Source organism: Canis lupus, chromosome 8 (genome assembly GCF_011100685.1).
Source record: "Canis lupus familiaris isolate Mischka breed German Shepherd chromosome 8, alternate assembly UU_Cfam_GSD_1.0, whole genome shotgun sequence".
Lineage (NCBI taxonomy): Eukaryota > Metazoa > Chordata > Mammalia > Carnivora > Canidae > Canis > Canis lupus.
In genome coordinates this window covers 62,232,586-62,255,032 of record NC_049229.1, presented here as the reverse complement: position 1 = coordinate 62,255,032, position 22,447 = coordinate 62,232,586, and the positions used below count along the sequence as shown (strand labels likewise).

General features: G+C 38.0%; 1 protein-coding gene across 2 annotated transcripts in view; it reads left to right on the top strand.

Moving 5' to 3' along the window:
- RPS6KA5 (ribosomal protein S6 kinase A5) overlaps positions 1 to 22,447 on the top strand; it is a 170,355-nt gene that overhangs the window by 50,514 nt on the left and 97,394 nt on the right. The window contains exons 2-3 of one of the 2 annotated variants that reach the window (XM_038545556.1): positions 1,711 to 1,782; positions 21,120 to 21,338. In XM_038545556.1, coding sequence (XP_038401484.1) covers positions 1,711 to 1,782; positions 21,120 to 21,338 — 291 coding nt within the window. The remainder of the gene's footprint in view (positions 1 to 1,710; positions 1,783 to 21,119; positions 21,339 to 22,447) is intronic. The other variant, XM_038545557.1, reaches the window with a different exon arrangement.

The window sequence follows — 22,447 nt, the reverse complement described above, 5'->3', positions numbered from 1 at the left end:
TTTATTTTCTGCCGTTTTATTATGCTATATTTTCAAATATACAGAGAATTTGGAAGAATTACATGCCGAACACCCTTACACTCACTATCTAGATTCTGTAATTAACATTTTATCTGTTGGCTTTATCACATATCTGTCTATCCATACCTATATTCATCCATTAATCCATCTTATTTTTTCAATGCTTTTCAAAGCAAATTACAGACATCAGTATGCTTTGTGGGCAGGTATTTTTATTATCCTCATTTCACATGAGAAGGGACCTGAGACACAGAAGTTAAGTAATTAATTTAAGGTCGGATGGCTTTTAAGTGGTAGAACTAGGATTTGAGCTAAGCCTGCCTTAACTACATCTACAGAATGCTGGTTGACTTAATAGGTATTACCATAAAAAATAATTTTGTGATCCAATAAACTTGACAAGTATAGTATCTCGGTTTTGAAGATTCACATGCAGATTTTCATGGTGTGGAATCTGTGAAGTTCAGCAGTAAAGAAACCTGATTAACTTTGTTTAAGCCAACCATTTCAAGTTTAGCATGTTTTCCTCCAGATATAACATCTATTAACATCTTGTAGGATAGGATCAGAATCAATGGAATATAGTTCAGAAGTAATATGTAATTACTTATGGTTTATAAGATATTCTAATTTTGTTTGTTTAGGACAGAATATGCCTTTAAAGAGTTTACACTTTTTAAACAAATTTTAGAGCTGGCAGAGATCTTATACTTTATTGAGACCAGTGCTTTCATTTCAGAGACAAGGGAACTGAGACACAGGGTAGTCAGATGACTAATGCAGGCTATATGGTGTGCAGGTGTTTATTGGCAGAAATGGGAGTAAAGGGGCACCTGGGTGGCTCAGTCAGTTAAGCATCCAAATCCTGATTTTGGCTCAGGTCATGATCTCAGGGTGGTGAAATTGAACCCTGCATGGGGCTCTGCGCTCTGTGCAGAGTCTGCTTGGGATCCTCTCCCTCTGCCTCTCCTTCTGCTCATGTTCTATCTTTCTCTCCCCCCCCCCCTTTTTTTTAAGATTTTTATTTATTTATTTTAGAGAGAAAGTAGATGAAGGCGAGAGAGAGAGAGTATGAGCTGAGGAAGGGGCAGAGGGAGAGGGAGAAGCAGTCTCTCTGCTGAGCAGGGAGCCTGATGTGGGGCTGGATCCCAGGACCCTGGGATCATGACTGAGCTGGAGGCAGATGCCTAATTGACTGAGCCACCCAGGCCCCCCACCCCGCTTTCTAAAATAAACAAAATAAATCTTTTAAAAAAAAGAGATGGAATTAGAACCTAGCTAGATGCTGGGGATGATATTTAGTAGACACTCAATAAATATGTTAAATAAATGAATACATTGCGTAAATATGTCTAGTTTTCTTTATTCTGCGTATCTAGCTGCATGTTGGAATTTGTGTTTATTTCATATTATCTTGATCAGTAGTGAGTCTATTAACACCTTATTTTTATGTTAACCTTAGGTACAAATGATATGTAGCTACTAAATTCTAAAAAAAGTTTTCCTGTAATATATAACATACGGAAAATTGCACAAAACATAGCTTTTTGTTTAACAAATATTTATAAAGTGAACCTTTGCTTAACCACACAAGTCAAGTGATAAAACATTGCTGGTATTTCAGAAGCCCCCTTGGGCGCCCTCCTGTTGCTGATCCCCTTAATTATTTTTTTCTCTTTCTTTTTTTAGCTAATTTAACAGGACATGCAGAGAAGGTGGGGATTGAAAATTTTGAGCTCCTGAAGGTTCTAGGAACTGGAGGTAAGTCTTAAAACATTTTCTTTTAAGCTAAAGTTATTCTTATGACAAAGGACTGATAATCCTCAATACGGAAATCAGTTAAAAATTTAAAAGCATAAGAGATCCAATAGGAGAACTGTCAAAGAACACGAACAAATGATTCATAGAAGAAATACAAAAGAAAAAATTTGGAAGAATTGGCAAGGATGTAGGAAAACCAATTTCTTTTACCCTGCTGTTGGGAATGTAAATTAGCTCGATCTTTACATAGGACGCAATATTAAAATCATAAACATATATAGTGAGCTTGTTACTTGCCAAGTACTCTGTGAAATACTTTATACTGATTAACTCATTCAGTCCTCACTCCACTTTATTCATATCCAATGGTCATCATGTTTCATGATGAAATACCCAAGAACCTTTGGAAACATAACAATATGAGATTGGTTAAATGGAACAAAGATCTTTATGTTCTGTAATCTATACAATTGGAATGAAATGATCTGTATTTAACATTTTTGAAAGTTCTGCATTCTGTCATAAGCTTAAAAAAGGCTACAGAAGAGAGCCATTACCCTGTACCATTTCTGTAAAAAAAAATGGTATGAATCCATGTCTGCCTATACACTTGACCCTTGAACAATGCACAGGGTTATGGGCATCAACACCCTGCACTGTTGGAAATCTGTAGGTAACTTTTGATTCCTCCAAAACTTAACTACTAACAGCCTACTTTGACTGGAAGCCTTACTGATAACATAAACAGTTGATTAACACATATTTTTCATGTTGTATTATTATATACTGTATTCTTATACTAAAGCTAGGGAAAAGAAAATGTTATTAAGAAAATAATAAGAAATTGAGGCATCTGGGTGGCCTTTGTGTCGTGGGCCTTGCTGTATGAGCTCTTCCTAATTTTCCTGAGTAGTTTAGCAGATTCTGTGGAGCCAGCTTCTGCAGCTGCCAGCAAATAAACCCCATGACTTATTTTCACCAACTAAGTGTCTTATTGTCAGGAAGAGTATCGTCTGATTGTCATCTTGGGAGATTTTACTGTGCATTCTCTCCTTCAGGTCATTTGTAAAGATGTATTTTTAAAGCAAACTGTCCTCCCCCTACTATATCCCTAAGAAATCCTGCTTTCAAAATACCAAAATAATGTGTTTTATCCTTATGTTTGTTTACTCTTCCAAAGTCAGTATCGACTCAAAGGAGAAAAAGGGTCACAATTGTACGATGATGAGATTTCCTTAGAAATAATGCTTGTGCTATTTTGTCAAAGGTTTTTCCAGGTCAATTTATGTTAAACCCACAGAATTTGTTTTATATGCATGGTTTTTATTTTAATAGCCTTATTGCAATGTAACCACATGCCTTATTGTTCATCCATTTAAGGTCTACAAATTAGGGGCTCCTGGGTGGCTCAGCTGGTTAAGCATCTGCCTTTGGCTCAGGTGATGATCCCAGGGTCCTGGGATCGAGTTCCAGATTGGGCTCCCTGCTCAGTGGGGAGCCTGTTTCTCCCTCTCCCTCTGCCCTTTCCCCAACTTATGAGTGCATGCTTGCTTTCTTTCTCTCTCTCAAATAAATAAATAAAATCTTAAAAAAATAAAGTGTACATTGGTTTTTAGTATATTTAGAGTTGTACAACCATCAGCAAATCAATTTTAGAACATTTTCCTTACCTCAAAAACAAATTATGAACCCTTTATCTATTACCTCTCAAGATCACCATCCTCCCAACCTTAAACAACCACTAACCAAACTACTTTCTGTATCTTTATATTTGCCTATTCTAGACATTTCATGTAATTGAATCATGTAATTTGTGGTCTTTTGTGTCTGACTTCTCTCACTTAGCAGAACGTTTTTTTAGATTCACCCATATTGTAGCTTCTTCCCTTTTTATGGCTTAATCATATCCTACTGTATGGATATATATATATACCACATTTCGTTTATTCATTCATGAGTTGCTGGGTTGTCTCTCCCTTTTGGCTATTATGAACAATGCTACTCTGAGCATTTGTGTATGAGTTTTTGTGTGAACATAAGTTTTCATTTCTTTTGGCTATAGACTTAGCAATGAATTGCTATTTCAGATGTTAATTCTGTGTTTAATTTCTTGGGAACTACTAGACTGTTTTCTAAAGTAGCCACACCATTTTATATTCCCACTAGCAGTATGTGAGGGTTTCAGTATCTCCACGTCCTTATCAACACTTGCAGCTGTTCTTTTAGAAAATAACTTATAAAAATCAGACTAAGATCATGTTTTATTCCAGATACAACCAAAACTGAAAAACTTTTGTTTAATATTACTAGATAACTTCTCTGAAGCAAAATAGACATGGAACCTACAAATCTTCTCAAGCTACTGTTAAAATGTAATATTAATTAATTTTCATCACTGAATTTTATAGTATGTAACAGAAGCCATGAAACTAATTCTGTTCCTTGATCTGTCAATTTTATATTTGGCAGTATATTCCAAATACATAAGTAGAAATAGGAAGGCAGTGTATGTTCTCTTTCGGATAAGATGACAGCTTGCACATCCTGGAAAATCCCCCTCATTTTTAAACCCCTAAAGTGCTGGATAAAATGCCTCTAAAGAAAGTCTACTTGATGGTACAGGTCGGCTAGTAAGAATAAGGAAAATCCTTGGAATCCAAAAAGAAAATAGGAGCAGGAATCTAGAGAATAAATAAGCTCCCTGAAGGCAGAGTTTATTCTGGGGAAATCTACCAGTAAACTGTGAGTTAGTTATTTGGATTTCTCATTTTCATACGTGGGATGAGAGATAATCAGCTAAGGCTCCCGAAAGGTAGAGGAGGCTACTGCTTAGCAAAAGAATAAATAAGAAAAAAATCCAGCATCCAAAGGGAGACACGAGATTCTTCTGTCTCAGCATTGGCTCTAGGTGAAGGGAATAAAAAAAACTTTCCCCAAGCATTCACAACATAAGCCAGGCATTGTGCAGGTTTGCATCTTGAATTTGTACACATTTGTATGATCCCAAAGACAAAACATAGGTAAGAATTTAGTTTACAGTAAGACCAAGTTGGTACTATTCCCAGGTGTCTAGGAAAGGCAAATGTAAATCCTTTTTGAAAGAATAAACTATTACCTGGACCATCAAGAAGTACTGAAGGAAGTTTTACAGACATGATCTTAATTGTCAATGATCACAAGCATCCAAGAAGCAAGTCATCATGAGTGAAAGAAGTAGAAACAACAAATAGCAAAATTAGACCTGCAGAGACCATTGGAATTATTAGGTATGAAATATGATATATATGTTTTATATGGTTTTAAAATTAAACAGGACTTTGATGGTAATATTTTTTTTTGATGGTAATATTAAGGAAAAAAAGACATGCTATGAAATGACTGGACATATTTGAAAGAGAATCAGTCGTACTTCTGGAAGTGAAAAATGATTCAAATCCTAAATTCAGTAGATGGTTACTAGTAGGTAAAGAGATGGTTACTAGTAGGTATAGCTAAAGAGAATTGGCAAATTGAGAGTTGAATTCGAGGAAAATGTGCAGAATATAAAATGGAGAAAAATGAGATGGCATTTATAAAAGAGAGATGAAGACATAGAAGACAGAGAAAAGATACAAATTTATCTAATCAGAATCCCAGAGGGAGCTAATAGAGGAGGAATAGTAGCTGAGAATTTACTAAGATTGACTGAAAATATGAATTCACAGATTGAAGAAACAGGACAATTTCCAAGCAGACAAGTATGTGGAAATTCTTACATGATTCTTACATCATAGAGAAAGGGATGAGCACCAGAGACAGAGAGATACCCTAAAAGCAGCCAGAGCAAAAAGACTTCTTTATGAAGGAAGAATAGTGATCAAACAGATACCTTTTCAGCAGCAACCATGAAAGCCGTGGAAGAGTAGAAGAATGCCTGCAGAATGCCCAGAGAAAATAACTGTCAATTTAGAATTGCATACCCAACAAAACTGTTTTTCAGATGTGTGAGCAAAATAGACATTTTCAGATATATAAAAGCTGAGTGTGTTTTCCACTAACACATCCTCACTAGAAGAATTTCTAACAGATCTTGATGTAGGGAGAAGGAAAGCAGTCTCAGGAGAGTTTCTGAGAAGCAAAAAGGACTGGTGGGTAAAGAAAATCTAAACAACCAACCATAGTTATCATGGTGAAATTGTGAGGTTAAATAAAGAAAACCAAATCACTGGACAAAGCATACAGTTGGGGGTGATAGGAGTTAGTACTCTGAAGTAGTATTCCTCAAACTTTAACATGCTCAAACTTTAGCATGCTCAAATAAATTTTGAAGTGTGTAAATTTCCAAACCTATTGAGAAAAAGAATAGAAAACCTTAATATCCTATAACTGTTTTAAAAATTGGCAAGTAAAAATCTTCCGTCCAGGACCACACTTGATATAGTTTTAAGAATGAGTTCTGCCAAACATTCAAGACATAGATAATTCTAATCTTCCACAAACTGTTTCAGAGAATGGAAAAAGTGCGATTCTTTTTTTCCAGTTCATTGTATGAGGCTGGTATATCTTTGAATCTAAAAACCACAAAGAGAATATTAGGAAGGAAAACTATAGGCAAGTTTCAAATGTGAGATTTTTTTAATATCAAGTTTATAAAATCAAACCTGGTATATATTTTCTTTCAACACAATTAATACTTTGTCTTGTTATCTACCTCAACTTTTTGAGTGGTGTGATCATGGGTCCTGAAGACAACTGCAAAGGTGAGGAAAGAGTTTATCAGTAAAGTTTTACCTTGCATTTTCATTTCATGCTTTTTCACTATTGTATTATTGGTCTATTGTTAGCTGTAGATACTGCTTCTTCTCTTTGTCAGCTGACAGTGTGCTTGCTCTTATGAGAACATGGGATAACTAAGATGTCATTGCAGGTATTTTTGTATTTAAAATCACATTTTTGATGACTAAATGGAGTAGGTGGAAACTTTTCTTATGAATATAATAAAATCTCAATTTTTATTCAAAAATTTCACCACTAATCTTTCAGTTTCATTACCTTTTTAAGATAATTTTTTTCCAGCACTACTTAGAATAATAGAAAAACCTCATCAGATGTCTTCATGTGTCATGCCAGGTTTTCTTTGGAAATGAAACTGAAAATTCTTCTGATGAATTAATTTTTATGTATTTTGAATTATATAAAATGCTATTCATCCAGTATCTTGAAGACTTTGCAGAATATTACAATATCAAAGATTTGCTTTTTGATCTCAAACCTAAATGCATATATTATTTATTTAAAAATCTTTCTTTTGGGGTGCCTGGGTGGCTCAGTCTGTTGAGCGTTGGGCTCTTGATTTCAGCTCAGGGTCATGATTTCAGGGTCATGGGATCAAGCCTTGCACTGGGCTCCATGCTCTGTGTAGAGTCTGCATTATCCCTCTTCCTCTGTTCCTCCCCCCACTTGTGAGTTCTGTCTCTGTCTTTCAAATAAGTTAAATCTTTAAAAATAAGTAAAAATCTCTTTTATTCAGACTGTTGATTTAGTTCTCTTTTCAGCTATCTTGTTTCTGTTGGTCTCTCTTTGATATTTTGATCACTTTCCTAAGATAGGAACTTGGAAATAATTTTTAATTTTTTCTCTATCTTTTTATTTCTTGTTTCTCACAAAAATCCTCTAATTTTTCCTTCAAAATGACCCTTGGGTTGATCTTTTCTGTTCCTAGGGCCATCACTCATGATTACCTTGCATATGGATTGTTATTAGGGTTTTCTTAACCATTCTGCCTTTCTACAAGTTCTCTCTTCCATTTTATGCATTTTACATATATTCAGTTATAAATGGCATGCATCCTCATTAAAATTCAACATTATTGTGCTATTCTTCTATTTCAGAACTTATAGTGCCTTTTTTTTCCAGTTAATTAATTCAAATCCAGATTCTTGCCTTGCTTTTAGCTTAGCTTTGTTTTCTACTGTCTTTTCTGTCCAGTTACCCCAATGTTCTACCTACTTTCTAGTCTGCTTACCTTTTCTTTACTCTCCTACAGTTACACACATACTTTCCCGTATTCTGATGCTCTGCTTTATCTTGATCCCATAACCCTGGTGCTCCTCTTCTCTTCTGCCTGCCTAAATTCTGCTCAGATTGATTCATCTCTGAAGGGGACATTGAAAGTCCTTTGCAGAGAATAGAGCACTGAGTGGTTCTCTGAATTTTCCTTCATACCTGCTTTCTCTTCTTGATTGTAAGCTCCTGGGATCATCCCTACATATTTGTCCAACTCTGTTTTCCCGCCCAATCTCCGTAGCTCACAACAGCATGAAGTATAGTAATAGTTTAGGAAGTATATAACTCATGCTCTTGTCTCTAACATTACTCTTGAGAGTGATACTTTCAAGCAGGAAATAGCATTGGTTCATCTTTTAGATGACCCTTGAACATGTGGGAGTTAGGGGTGCCAACCCTCCACATAGTTAAAAACCCATGTATAACTTTTGACTCCCTGCCCCCCTGAAACTTAACTACTAATACCTTCCTGTTGACTGGAAGCTTTACCCATAACGTAAATGATCGATTAACACGAACTTTGTGTGTTACATGTATTATGTACTGTGAGTTTAACAAATAAGGTAAGCTAGTAGGACCCCTGGGTGGTTCAGTGGTTGAGCGTCTGCCTTTGGCTCAGGTCATGATCCCGGGTCCTGGGATCGAGTCCTGCCTTGGACTCCCCACAGGGAGCCTGCTTCTCCCTCTGCCTATGTCTCTGCCTCTCTCTGTGTGTCCCTCATGAATAAATAAATAAATCTTTAAAAAAAAAAAAGGTAAGCTAGAGAAAAGAAAGTGTTAAAAAAATCATAAGGAAGAGAAAATACATTTACAGTATTGTGCTGTATTTAAAAAAAATTCAGGGGATTCCTAGGTGGCTCAGTGGTTTAGCACCTGCCTTTGGCCCAGGGCGCGATCCTGGAGTCCCAGGATCGAGTCCTGTGTTGGGCTCCTGGCATGGAGCCTGCTTCTCCCTCTGCCTGTGTCTGCCTCTCTCTCTCTCTCTCTCGAATAAATTAAATAAATAAATCTTTTTAAAAATTTCATTTATAAGTGGACCCGTGTAGTTCAAACCCATGTTCAAGAGTCAACTGTATTGTATTTTGTGATGAAATTTTGGATTGTGAGAATACTGATTCTGTTTTAATTTCTGTCCTTTTCTGCTGCTTAACGTTTAACCATTTGCTTTCTCTGAGACGTGTGTCGCAGTATAAGTGAAGAGAGTTTTTAAGTGTATCCACTGTGTGCATTAGTATTTCTGATGCTAATTGGAGCATGATGCTCTTAGCTAAAAGACTTTAGTATTCTCTTTGAATTTTCTTTATTCATCATACAGGATCCTGTACTTTGGAAATCTTTTGTAATTATGCCAAAAATAATTTTGCCATGTAACCGTAAAGGGTGCAGCTGAGTTGATTTCCTCTTCCAGTTTTGGTGCATTCATGATTGTGAATTACGTGGGTATCCAGGATGACATAGAAGATTCAGGTTTGAATCTTGATGTTATCGTTACCAGCTACTTCTGTTCCTCGAGTAAATCACCTGAACTCCTAGAACCTAAATCCCTATTGGCATAAGTCAATAATACCTATCTCACATGGTGGTTATAGGATTAATGAAATAATGGATATGAGTTGCCAATTGCTAATAACCACTAGCCATGGTATTTATGGAACAGGAAACTGCTATAAAGCTGTACCCAGAATTAGAAAAACAAAATTACTTAGGACTTCTTCATAAGGATGATTAGTTTTTTCATATAGTTACTTGTTAGCATATCTTAGAGTAATTTCAACTGAAGTTATATTTTTATTTTTTTAGAAAGAACATGGGTGTGTGTGAGCAGGGTGGGATGGGGGGTGAGGGTGAGAGGCAGAGGGAGAGAGAGAATCTTAAGCAGGCTCCATGCCCAGTGTGGAGCCCCATGTAGGACTGGATCTCACAACCCTGACATCATGACCTGAGCCAAAATCAGGAATTGATTACTTAACAGACTGAGCCACCCAAGCACCTCTCTGAACACCCTTTTTCTGCTTTAGGTTGACAATCTTATGCTAAAATATACAGAAAATGAGTAATAAAACATTTAGATTGCCTGACACATAATAAATGCTGTATAAACTTCAGCTGTTAATGTAACTGAAAGGGAAAGAAGCCTAGATTCTAAAAGAGCTGATATAGTGCATGACCGAGGCCTCAGATTAGCTTGATATGTAAGTGAATGTCATTTCTTAACAAATATTTTCTTGTAAAGCCTAAAATATGTCCAGCAAGAGGGAAGTACAACCACCAAAGATCTTCCAGGTTTCAGCTGGTTCTTCCTGGTCCATTCTCCACATTTACAGCCAGAGTGATCCTTCTTAAGTGCAAAATTGGACATGATACTTCTCTGTATGAAACTTTCAGTTCATTCCCATTGCTTTGGGGATTGATTCATTCAAATGTATTTATCAAGATGCAAGTACTGATTTGGGTGCTGGGGAGACAGAAGTGAGATATATATATATTACATACAGACTTGCAAATTTAATAAGGATAGGGTCTTCATTTAATATAGAATTATTCCTGGGCTTATGAAACCTTGGAATGAGTACTGGCAGAAGATAGAAATTCAAAATGCCTTGCCACCAGGAGTGTCTCATAAGCAACAACCATTTGTGTCTGCCTCAGTCCCCGGTGCTTTTATTAGGTCACTTTTTCCTTGTCATGTGGATTTTTTTTTTTTTTTTTTTTTTTTTTTGTCATTAATCAATAGCAAATCTTGCAGGCTGTTCCATGGAAATACTTATTTATCCAGTAGAGAAACCTATCTTTGGTTACTTTTTGCAATCATAAGTGCCAGCCTCCAAATGGTGACTCTGATAGTTCTTTACTCATCATCCCAGACTCTGAAAAATCATCCCTGATGGGACAGCCTTTTTTATTTTTATTTTGAATTTTTACTGCAGAGTTTTCAGAAACACTACTTATTAAATGAGACATTTCTATTTCTCTTGGGTAATTTGCCACTAGAGGGTGCTGGAAATTGCACTAGGTAATTTAAAGACACAGCTACTTTTTGGTGGTGATAGGGTAGAGGGGAACAACTTTGGTGGAAATCAGGTAGACAACTGTTTTATAAAGTATGATGACTTAGTCATCCTTTGTCATTTTATTCTCTTAAGTGTTTGGGAAGTATTCCTATTAAAATAGTACTTTTCAAAGCATGCATTCATTAAATTGTCAATTGTTATGCAAAAAAGTTTATAATTCTGCATTTGTGTATATCCATTCTACCTTGTGCTTCAATGTAAACCTACAGTGTTTATGGAAATCTCAGAGGTTAAATGTTTGTAGTGTTTTATGCCATAATCATAAAATGATTCCATATGAAGACGTTGGTTGACATTGTCTCCCTAGTGTAAATTCAACTTGATTTGTTACTGATGCTGTCATAGGTTGTGTTTGCTAGAAGCAAAGCCCAGACAGGGATTTAGGTGCCTGTGATTTATTGCAGGAATGCTCTCAGAAGAGAGGGAAGCAGGAGGAGCAGGGGAAGAACCTGAGCAGCATGTGGTGCTAGCTGGGGTCTAGATTCAGCCTGAACCCATGGGAAGTTTTGGAGCCAAAGTGAGGATTCCTGGCAAGCCTTTGTACCTGTGGTAGTCGTTGACCATAGCTGCTTGGGTGGGGGCAAGGTAGGGATGACAGAATGTGACCTCCCAGGAGACGTTGTGACTTCTGTCTTCGACCTTTTTCCAGAGGCAGGAGGAGGCAACTGTGGGCTGTTAGCACCTGGGGGGTGGGTACCCCGGCCTAAACGTGTGGCCTGGGAGAGCCCATTCGAATCTGCTGCAGATGGTCATTAACACCAGCCATTAAGACATAACTATGTAGCTAGGCACATGGCTTGTGGTTGAGGTATAGAGAGAATGATTTATGGATGTGCTTCTTAGCCATTCTTATTTACTTGTTTTTATATGTTTTTCTTTTAGTGAGATTCTCTGGTAATCACATCCTTGGGTGATCATTTCCAAGTCTAGACCTCACAGTTGGACATGGTTTCCTTTGTAGCTTTTTCTTCTTTCTTATTGGACCAAAATCTTTGGTTTTCAAGTCATTTGGCATCAGAGGTAACAAATAGCCTTGGGACACCTGGGTGGCTCAGTGGGTTAAGTGTCCACCTTTGGCTCAAGTCATATCCCAGGGCCCTGGGGTCGAGTCCTGCATTGGGCTCCCTGCTTCTCTCTTTCCCTCTGACTCTCCTCCCTGCTTGTGTTCTCTCTCTCTCAAAGAGATAAAATCTTAAAAAAAAAAAAAAAAAAAGAGAAATGGCCTATGATTTAAATGGGTCATCCATATGAAGGTAGTCAGGAGTTGGCCATACCCACTGACATATATGCAATTATGAACTAGTTTAATGCATGTAGTGTCTTAGTGCTTTCTCTGAAACTTAAAAAGTGCTAATCTGTAAGATTAATATACGATTACTCTTTAATTACTCAAGCTAATGCAGTATGCATAAATGATACCTGCAGATAGTTAATCCTGTGACAATTTTTACTTTCAGCCTTTGTGCATACTCTTTTGTTGAAGCTGTTTACCAGCTATGAAAAAATGTACTGATTTGTGTTCCTGATTCAGATGTACAGCTTTTCTGACCCTTGAAGGAATTCAGCAAATGGGTGAAATGGCCCTGGTTAACTTAAAAACTACAATTGGATTAAATCTAGAGTGCTGACACTTTTACTATGTCTCTTCCAGATCCTCTTTATTATGGATCTTCTGCAGGGTATAAATGCCCCAACAAATGGCCTACCTCGGTATCTTTTGTAAAAATTACTGCTTATGATTTTATGTGCTTTCACTGTGTCTCTTCTGTTTACCTTTAACATCTATTTATTTAATCATGTTTTGGTTTCATAGCTTTTCCTTACATGTTAGACAAATAATCTATTTTCATCAGTCTTTCTTCATTAATTTTAGAAATTTTGGGTGTTCTTTATTTTATAAATCAAAACAGTGGCAAATTAAAAAAAATAGTTACATTAAATGGCTCAAACTCTTTTTGTCTTTTAAAATTATATTGAAATACTTAGTTGTATAGTTTCAAAGACAGATAAAAAAGAGAGCCTAAAAAAAAAAAAGACAAAGTGAAAGCTGTATAATATAAAAGAGAAGCGAAGTGTGGATGTCACAGACATCTGGGTGAGACAGGCATTGTAACCGAGTCTTACATTTACCTCTGAGGTTACCAATAGGTAGGGGTGAACAGAAAACTTGGTGACTTACATAAGTTTCTTTTTAAAGCAAAAGCATTTAAATTCATTGAGAACAGCAGCTCTCAAGCTCTTCTGGCTATTACCTATAGGATGAAATAGGCACACTTTTATATTGCAAAAATCAGTATGTGTATTCATGTTATGTATATAGACTTATAAACACATGCACGTGTGTGCACAAACACACACACATACTTTTTCCACTAACATTTACACAGTGTGTGTTATCTGCCAGGATGCTTACATTAATTTATTTAACCCCACACCTTATAATGTAGGAACTATTACTATCCCTGAGGAAATTAAGACACTGTTATCTTTTTTTTTTTTTTTTTTCCAGAGAGAGAGTGAGAGCAAGCAAGCTCAGGCAGGGGGAGAAGGAGAGAGAGAGAGAGAGAGAGAGAGAGAGAGAATATCTCAAGTAGACTCCTCCCTGAGCATGGAGCCTGACATAGGGCTCTATCTCATGATCCAGAGATCATGGCCTGAGCTGAAACCAAGAGTCAGACACTTGACCGAATGAGCTACCCAAGCACCCCAATAATGTTTCTTTTTGATTCTAAGGTCTAATTGATCAGATGTTTCAGATGAATCTTTAGAAGTACCAAATTATGGTTATTCAGTTTCACCATTTCCCTGTGAGCGTGTGTTTATTGTGGATAATTGTGCTTCAGTAAACACTGAAGTGAAGCTACTTCTCTGAGACTGATGATGTCGGTTTTACTGCGGTTTCATATATACCACTCTAGTGTTACTCATGGTATACATTTGGCTCGCCTGTTGACAAGGATGCTAATTTCCAAGGGCAGGACAAGGGAAATTCAGAATTCCACAAATGTATTTCTTGCTTGGTTCCATTTCTGACATTGCTGTCTTGGGGAGAAGGAAGTTCCACAGGGAGGAGGGAGGTTAGGTGGCCTGAGAGTGCCCAGGACATATCACATGTGGAAAGACAGAAATTTTTCCTCAAGTTAAATTATATTTGAGAAAGGGAATCGGGCCAAGCATTGTAATTCGTTCTTAAGTGGTTGTGGCAGATTACAAAACAGCGGCCATATATGGATGTCACTATGTTAGGACATTTTCCTGCTCTTGAATGGTGGCATCTAAGTTTCCTGAGTTCACTTTCACCAGGGAATGTTGCCCAGAATTGTATTTAATACCCACATTAAAATGAAAATGAAAGCTCACTGTCCCTTCCTCAGAGGGAAAGAGTCAGCTCTGCACTACAGATCTACATTACTGGTTTCTTTTGTTAAAGACTTAGCTTCAACTCCAGATCAAATTTACCAACTGAAAAGAAGGTATTTGCCTATATACTATAGAGCTCTTTCTGTGGTCTTACCCTGTTCCCTAGCTTGTTTGTTCATTTTTTTTCATGTACTCAGCATTATTTGAGTTTCCATGATGTGGCAGCTGGAGTTACTTGCTAATGATACAAAGTGAGTAAAATCAGTGTGGTTTTGTGGAATTTACAGTCCAGTGGAAGTTAGACAATGAAGCAATCATACAAATAAATGAAAAATCATGTTTCTGATCATCTCTGTGACAAAGAATGCATCGTGTCATGAGAACATAAAATTAGAGGAATTGTGCTAGTCTAGGTTGTCAGAAAAGGTTGGCTGTCTGAAGGAGTCAGCTAAATGAGGTGGTGAGAAGGTGGAGAAGGTAGGTAGAAGCCAGAAAATTTAATTATATTAAGAATTCTCCTTATCTTAAGGGCAGTTGGAAAACAACTGATTTGAGTCAGAAGGGTTAAATTTTTATCAACAATTCAGATGGCAGCACAAAAGCTGTGTTTACCAGTTTGAGGATGAAAGTAAGCTGGGAGGCATAGTCAGTGTGGTTGATGGCCAGGTCACCCTTCCAGATTCCAGTAATCTAGAAGGAGGAGAGTCCCAGAGCTGGGTTCCAGCAGTGATGAACACAATCCTTTCTCATATGACATGATTGGTACTTGTGGTTAATCAAAAAAAAGTTGGTTAAAGTGGAAAATCACTTTAAAAGGGTATATATAAATACTTTGAACATATTATTTTCACTTAAAAAAGATAAATATCTATTCACTTACCAGTTTTAGAATGTAAGCACAGGACCTTTTCTTTGAGAATAATTTCTTAAACAATAGTTTATTTTGTGCAAACCACACTTGTGGTGCATCATCTAAAATTAAGTTTTGGATTCTTCAAAGTGGAGTGAGAACCAGACGCATTTTAAGTACTCTGAGTACAAAATCCTGCTAGATTTCCACAATTTTCCCCCAAGCCTTTTATAGTGTTCCACCCACACCTAGCATTGCAGCAGCTCTTTTTTTTAAGTGTCTTGCTTTTATGTAGTTCTTCCAAAGTATTCAACCTCATTTTTCTCATTTCTTTCACATTTACATTTCAGTGGTTTATGTAATATGTAGTTAAATTACATAATAACTGTAACATATACAACAGGAGTAAATGGCTGAGGCCACGCATGGCCACGCTTATCCGTGAGCGGTATGAAGCAGATAGCCGAGCTGCATGGAGACAGAAGCTTCACATGGGTGAAGCAGCCCTAGAGGCAGTCAAGGTGCCGCAGTGTGTTGGACCAAGGGAAGGGGAGGTGTCAGTTGTTTAAGTGGAAGTCACTAAGAATTTTTGCCGTGTATGTTTTTTTTTAAAGCCATTGCTCAAGTAGAGTAGTTTCTGCTACAAGTTTGGTATGAACCCAAAGTGTGGCATGGCTGATAAGCAGTGTGTATAATGTACACAGTTTTAAATAGCATTAGTAAAAGTTTGAGTGACAGGAAACCGTGATGGAACCATTTGGATCCCAGTGAGAGCAGCATGTGCTAGGTAATGAAGTAAATAAACCAGAGACCTTCTAGAACAATGGTTCTTAACCTCTTCCTTCAGAATAATGTGTGTAAACAGATGCGAATTTTGCATGCATTTGATCTTATGGCCTTGTAAAGTGATTGCTTTTACAGGCTGTAAAAATATTTTTTAACACATTTTGAGCTCATTATCATTTTAATACAAAGATTAAATGCTGCTTCCTAAAAATTTTTAATGAATTCACATCTTACAAATAAAGTGAAAAGATCAGTTTAATTGTGCTCAAAATAAATTTCAGCTAGAAGGCTGCTTTTGTTTAGCTTGAAAAAGTAGTTGAAATTGTGCAGTGGCTTTTGATACAGCAGCATGAATGTCATCTTGTTTTAAAACTGTCAGTCAGTTTTAGCTTTTCTTTATTACGACAAGCGCTAAAAACCTGATTCATAATGGTAATTGTGGCAAGTGGAATAAGATCCCTGCATTGGAAAAGCAAACTGAGACCTACGCCAAGGAACTAGACATTTCCCCACAGTTCTTGGTTTTAGTTCATTTTACATTATTTGCTTTATCCTCAAGCCATCAAGATCATTGTCAACAAGGTTTGCCAACAGTGTGTTGACTGTGTCAGCTAGGACAGAATTCTAAATGCACATTTCAGTTTGAACAGAAGTAACCTTCATAAGATAGTTGTTGTTTTCCTCTGAGCTGTGGAACTCTTCCTCCAGCTTTGGAGAAGTTGACTGATGTGTCTTGATCTAGTTCTCCCCTCTGAGATGGCTGCTTAGTTAGCAGAGCATGTAGATCTTCAGCAGAACCCAAAATGATGTCTCCAGGGCCTAGAATTGAAGCATTTATTTCATTCTTATGATCACAGATATCTATCAAGCTGAGTCAGGAATTAATCCTTCTTGTCCTGTATTCTTAGAGTTGACTTTCCCAGGTGCCTGGGTGGCTCAGTTGGCTAAATGCCTGCCTTCGGCTTAGATCATGATCCCAGGACCTGAGTCTCATGATGGAGTCCCATGTCAGGGAGCCTGCTTTTCCCTCTGCCTGCTGCCCCATCCGCTTGTGCCACACACTCTCTCTCTCTCTCTCTCTCTCTCTCGCTCTCGCTCTCTGTGTCAAATAAAAGTATTTAAAAAATACATAGAACTGACTTTCCCTCAGTCTCAAAGTAAGGAGAACTTCTGCCTCTCCATCAAACACCATAACTGGTGAATTCCATGCCTTTGCTCTCATTTCTTCACTTTTCAAGAGTTTCTTGAAAAGGCCCTGTGCTGATGAAATCGTGAAGATGCACAGCAGTACACAAGACTACTGTGAGGATTGCTAATAAAGCATTTGAAACCATTGCGTGTTGGTATGTATGTTAGAGTCACGCTAAAGCAGGAAGCTCATCTCTTTACCAAAGCAGCAAATCCACATGTGTTGCCAAACATCCATTTTAGGGGCTCCATCTGAGCAGGAAGTACTATTGTTTATTTTTTATGGCCAAAGGAGCTTTCACCATTGGTAGCCATTCCAGTTTCCAAAAGATGCTTTCAGAATTGGAATTCTTTAATGACGTCAGCACACACATAAGGGATGAGAGCCAGGAGCTGGCTGCACTAGAGTCATTCGTCTGGTTACAAACCGAAAAGATCTAATGCTGCCATCGATTCCAGGTTTAGTGGCCCCTCATGGTTCTGGAGAGGATGGTACTATTCAGCAGAAGGACTGCTTTACTTTCTCCCTCTGTACTAATCTGCAAACCAGCTCACCCAGGGAGGGTGGCTTCTGTAAAGCCTCTCCAATAGCGACTGTGTTTTCTTCCGCCTTGCAGTGTGATAAGCAGCTTACGGGTGCTTCAAAAACAAGGCTGTTTGGAGACAACTATGTTGCCTGGTTAGGCAGCCAACCCATAAGATCTTGTTTGTCTGAAATATTTGTTATTTGGAATGTTATAAGGCACTTCTTGAATTTTGTTGACAAAAGCATCTTTGGCGCTTACTCTGTGATAAAAGTACTGTAGCTGTAGTTAATCATGGCAATTATAAAAGCAAAAACAGAAGATTTGTAAGCTTTATCACATTTTCCCCCCTGACATTTTCTGATAGATGAGAAAGTAATTGTATTGGCAGGATATATTTAGACTTTTAGCTTATGTTATTGGTAAGCTTCTGGATATCATCACATGGCAAAGAAGATGCCTGTTTATTATTTGACAGCTAGTGTGTAATGTAGCAATAGGATACTTTTATATTATTTGACCACATCCATTATCATCCTCTGCTGATATGTATGTGGAGAGTGTAATACAGCATATTTTTAAAGTAACAGGAAAGAAATCAAAGAAAAAATACTTATAACTCACAGAGCACATCAGTGGAACCTCCTAGTGGTGAGAAGTCTCAAAATCATATACTTTAAAATCGGTTTATGAAATAAGGACATTTTGCATAGGTGAGATGGTATGATAGCATTTTTAAATATTAAAAAAATGATAGAAGAAGGGTAATATTCTTTTTTGTAAGGCCAGATTGTGTAGAAGGACCAACAGAGGGGATCCCTGGGTGGCTCAGTGGTTTAGCGCCTGCCTTTGGCCCAGGGCGTGATCCTGGAGTCCCGGGATCAAGTCCTACGTCGGGTCCCTGCATGGAGACTGCTTCTCCCTCTGCCTATGTCTCTGCCTCTCTCTCTCTCTCTCTCTCTCTCTCTCTGTGTGTGTGTGTGTCTCTCATGAATAAATAAATAAAATCTGAAAAAAGAAAAAATAAGGACCAACAGATAAATATAGAAAGGCCTGTTTCCACTCAATCTAAGGAACATTTTCTAATATTTCCATCTCCCCTCCCCATCAATAAAATCGGCTGCTTTACAAGACTTTTTTCTCTTAAAAGTTAATAGCACTGTGTCCATTCCACCAATAAAACACCCAACCTCTTTTGTCACTTTTATTTAATGTCTGACTTATTTATTTACCTATGAGGTCATTCACTGAAGGGAGGCAGATGGAGCTTAGCTCAGAGTGTGGGTACAGAGCTAGGTGGGCAAGTATGTTCTTCTGTGCTTCACTTTTTCCATCTGTGAAATGGAGGTAATCCTCCTCACTTACTTACAGGGGCGCTGTAAGAATGGAATGGGTTAATAGACCTCTAAAGTATCTCACAAGGTTTCAGATGTCAGGTGCTAACACCCTGCATTCTGTCTGCCTCATGGTCAACACTTACTGGAAGACTAGCTGGGAGACTAGCTACAAATAAGCTGAGCAGCCATCTTCCAGTGATGATGTAGGAAGATTTTCTTTGTTGGAGAGGATGTATGGATAACAGTTTCTAAGGAGCATTCTGGAGATGGGAATCTCAGAGAACAGCAATTCAGGGCAGGTGCCATGTATGTGTAGGGAACACAAGAGCCCCATGCCTCTAGAGGACTTCACTTCCTCCCAAGTTGATATAATGACTGACTCTGGTAGATACAGCACAGTTCGTTAGAATATTTTCCAGTTTCCTTTCAGTGCTTCTGAATGGATGAGCTTTCAGGTTAATTTGTTAGGTTCTGAAAGTTGTCATTTTCTTTTTTTCGGTTCACTTCTACCTAACTAAAATCTCCATCTCTAATTATTTTATTAACAGTGAGATAAGACACAGGCCTTTTGTGAACTTTTTCTGTATTCTAGAATGTGTTTAGTATGTTCATGGTAATGATTTTACTAAAATCCAGGTCATCCGGTCTTGTGAAGACCGGTATTTGTGAAGAATCATTTTATTAAAATCCATTTTGGTAAAAAGCATGGTTCTCTGAAGCTTGAATCAGTCCTGCCAACATCTTACTCAAGGCTTCTAGCCGGTTCCTAAAGTTCCTTGAGCCCATTCCCTTATCCATAAAGTGGAATTACTAAAAGGACCACCTTCACTGGCCATCCCGAGGATTCAGTGAGCCAACATGTGGAATGTGTTTAGCACAGAGGCTGGCATAGACAAGTTCCTTAGGAGGTATTGGTTTTCTTCCTCAGGAGTATTACAGCCTTCTCCAATCCGTATGTGTGTGTATATGGTGTGTTGGTCCTAATTGACTTCCTGATGGATTGACCTGAGTAACACAGAGGGTACAGAGCCCATCCCTCAAAGCTCTCACTGGTTAGTGGATGCACACACAATCATGTGTGGCTTGTGAAGGTGTAGGCAAAGTGCAGGAATGCACTGCCCTGAGTCAGGGCACAGATCGACTCCAGAATGATGGGCTGGCTAAAGTGCTGAACTGCCGAGTGGGACTGGGCTTACCCAATCCAGCGCCATAGAGAGGAACTGGGAACCTACCTCTTTCCTCCCAGGGTCGTTGCCTGCCCCTCTTCTTCCCCCTCTTTTTACCCCTCCCCCTTTCTCTAGGGAAGCAGCCAGGCACACCTGCTCTGATCAAGGAGCACTGTGCTCGTTCCAGTTCCACCACTTGGGGGAGTGGCACCACACACAGGACTGGCCCAACTGAGCCCCAGAGTGGCTTGGTGCCTTAGTGTCCAGAGATGGAAAGGGACCTCTGTCAGGATTGCTTGCCGGTTAGGGTATTTTTAATACTTTTTAAATTTGAAGATCTCTTTTGTTTCTATAATGTCAGCTTATGTTCCTTTAGATTTCTCAAGTATAGAGGGATACTTGAGGTGCTTGATTCAAATATATGAGATTCTTGTTAAGAACTGTTTTCACTTGTTTACATCAATAGCAAGACCTAGAAATTTTATATGTCTAAAATGTCCTAGTTGTTCCAGAATTGGGTTGTGGTTAATTGAGCATAATAACAGCTAGTTTCCTATAGCTAAAAATATTGAGAGAATACCAGTAACATATAACTTTGTCAGCAGTGGTTAGATAAATGCCAAGGTTTAGAAACCTGGAAATATATTTGACATAAAATTGAAGAAATCTATGAAATAATTCTTTTTTAAAAGATTTTATTTATTTTTTTGCAAGAAAGAACAAGCACGAGTGGAGGTGAGGCACAGAGAGAGAAGCAGACTCCTCACTGAGCAGGGAGCCCAACATAGAGCCCTGTCTCAGGATCCTAAGATCATGTCCTGAGCCAAAGACAGATGCTTAACAGACTGAGCCACCCAGAAGCCCCTATGAAAGAACTATCTGGGACAGCAATGAAGATATTTTTTCATCCAAATAGTGTTTGTTTGTTGTGCATTGTAACTTTTAAGTTTCAATAAATTACTGTTCTGTGTGGTATTTTAATTGTTTTTATTTTTTCTTTTCATTTTCAGCTTATGGGAAGGTCTTTCTAGTTCGTAAAATCAGCGGTCACGATGCTGGAAAGCTGTATGCCATGAAAGTCTTAAAAAAGGCCACAATCGTGCAAAAGGCCAAAACCACAGAGCACACGAGGACCGAGCGGCAAGTCCTGGAGCACATCAGGCAGTCGCCATTTTTAGTGACCTTGCACTACGCTTTCCAGACAGAAACCAAACTTCATCTCATTTTAGGTAAGTGTCCATCATCATTAGACTTTTTAACAGGAACACTTTTTCTTGGGTCTTCAGTTGCAAGGAACTCAAAGGGCAGCATACTTCAGACTTAGAAGAAATAAAGTGTTCTGACACTCATTCTTCTCTTTGTGGTGACAATTCCTAGAACACCATGAATTGCTTTGGATTTGGGACTTCCCAACCTGTAGGAATTTATATACGTCTATTCCACATTCCTTTATTAACCCTAAGAAATACTTGGGTCATTAAGAGTGTCTGCTTCCCTGGGCAGTGTGCTTCCACTTAAATGTGAAGTGCTGAATGGTGAAGCTGCAGTCTCTGCTTTAGGAGTTCTTAGGAATGTCTAGGTTTGGGCTGACAAAGGGATATTTATGGAATTCAGTACCTGGGAAAAATAAAAAAGAAAGACTTCTGTTCTTAGAGATGTTTTGCTTTTCTGGTGCTCTGCTAATATTGTACTCTGTCATTGACTATTTCATTTCTTATAATTTTAATTCCATTCTTGTGATAATTTGCATTTATGTATTACCATCTCCTAGTTATCGAACTTTTCTGAGGATTAGATGGGCTAGAATTTCACATAGTGCTCTGTAAGCATTAGCTATTTCTTGAGTGCCTGTGGTATACCAGTACTGTGCTAAGTGTTACCCATGGTGATCACTAACCCTCACAACAGTGCTGCTAGAGTCCCCTCAGTGATGTTGAAGGTCCTAGAGGCTGTATTTCCTAAAGTTATGTATCTTGTGTAAACCTAGGACTGAAGGTTGAAACTTAGGTGTGACATATTTTGAAGTCTGCCAGACAGTACTGCCTATATTCTTTGATTATTGCTAGGACCAACAGGTTCTTAAATATATTTGGCAATTTTATTGAGTGCATTTTGGAAATTATACTTTCATTAATGATACCTAAAATTGCATTCACTTTTTTAGTCATGAAGTTATACTTCAGGTTCAGTTTGCAATGTTTAGTATCAACTAACAATCCTAAATCTATTACATAGAGGCCACACCCTCCCCTGCCTGTCACAGCCCCCATTAACATCATCATCATCATCTGCTTCTTGTGTGTATCTGCTCACCTATGTTCTTTACTCATTCTTAAAT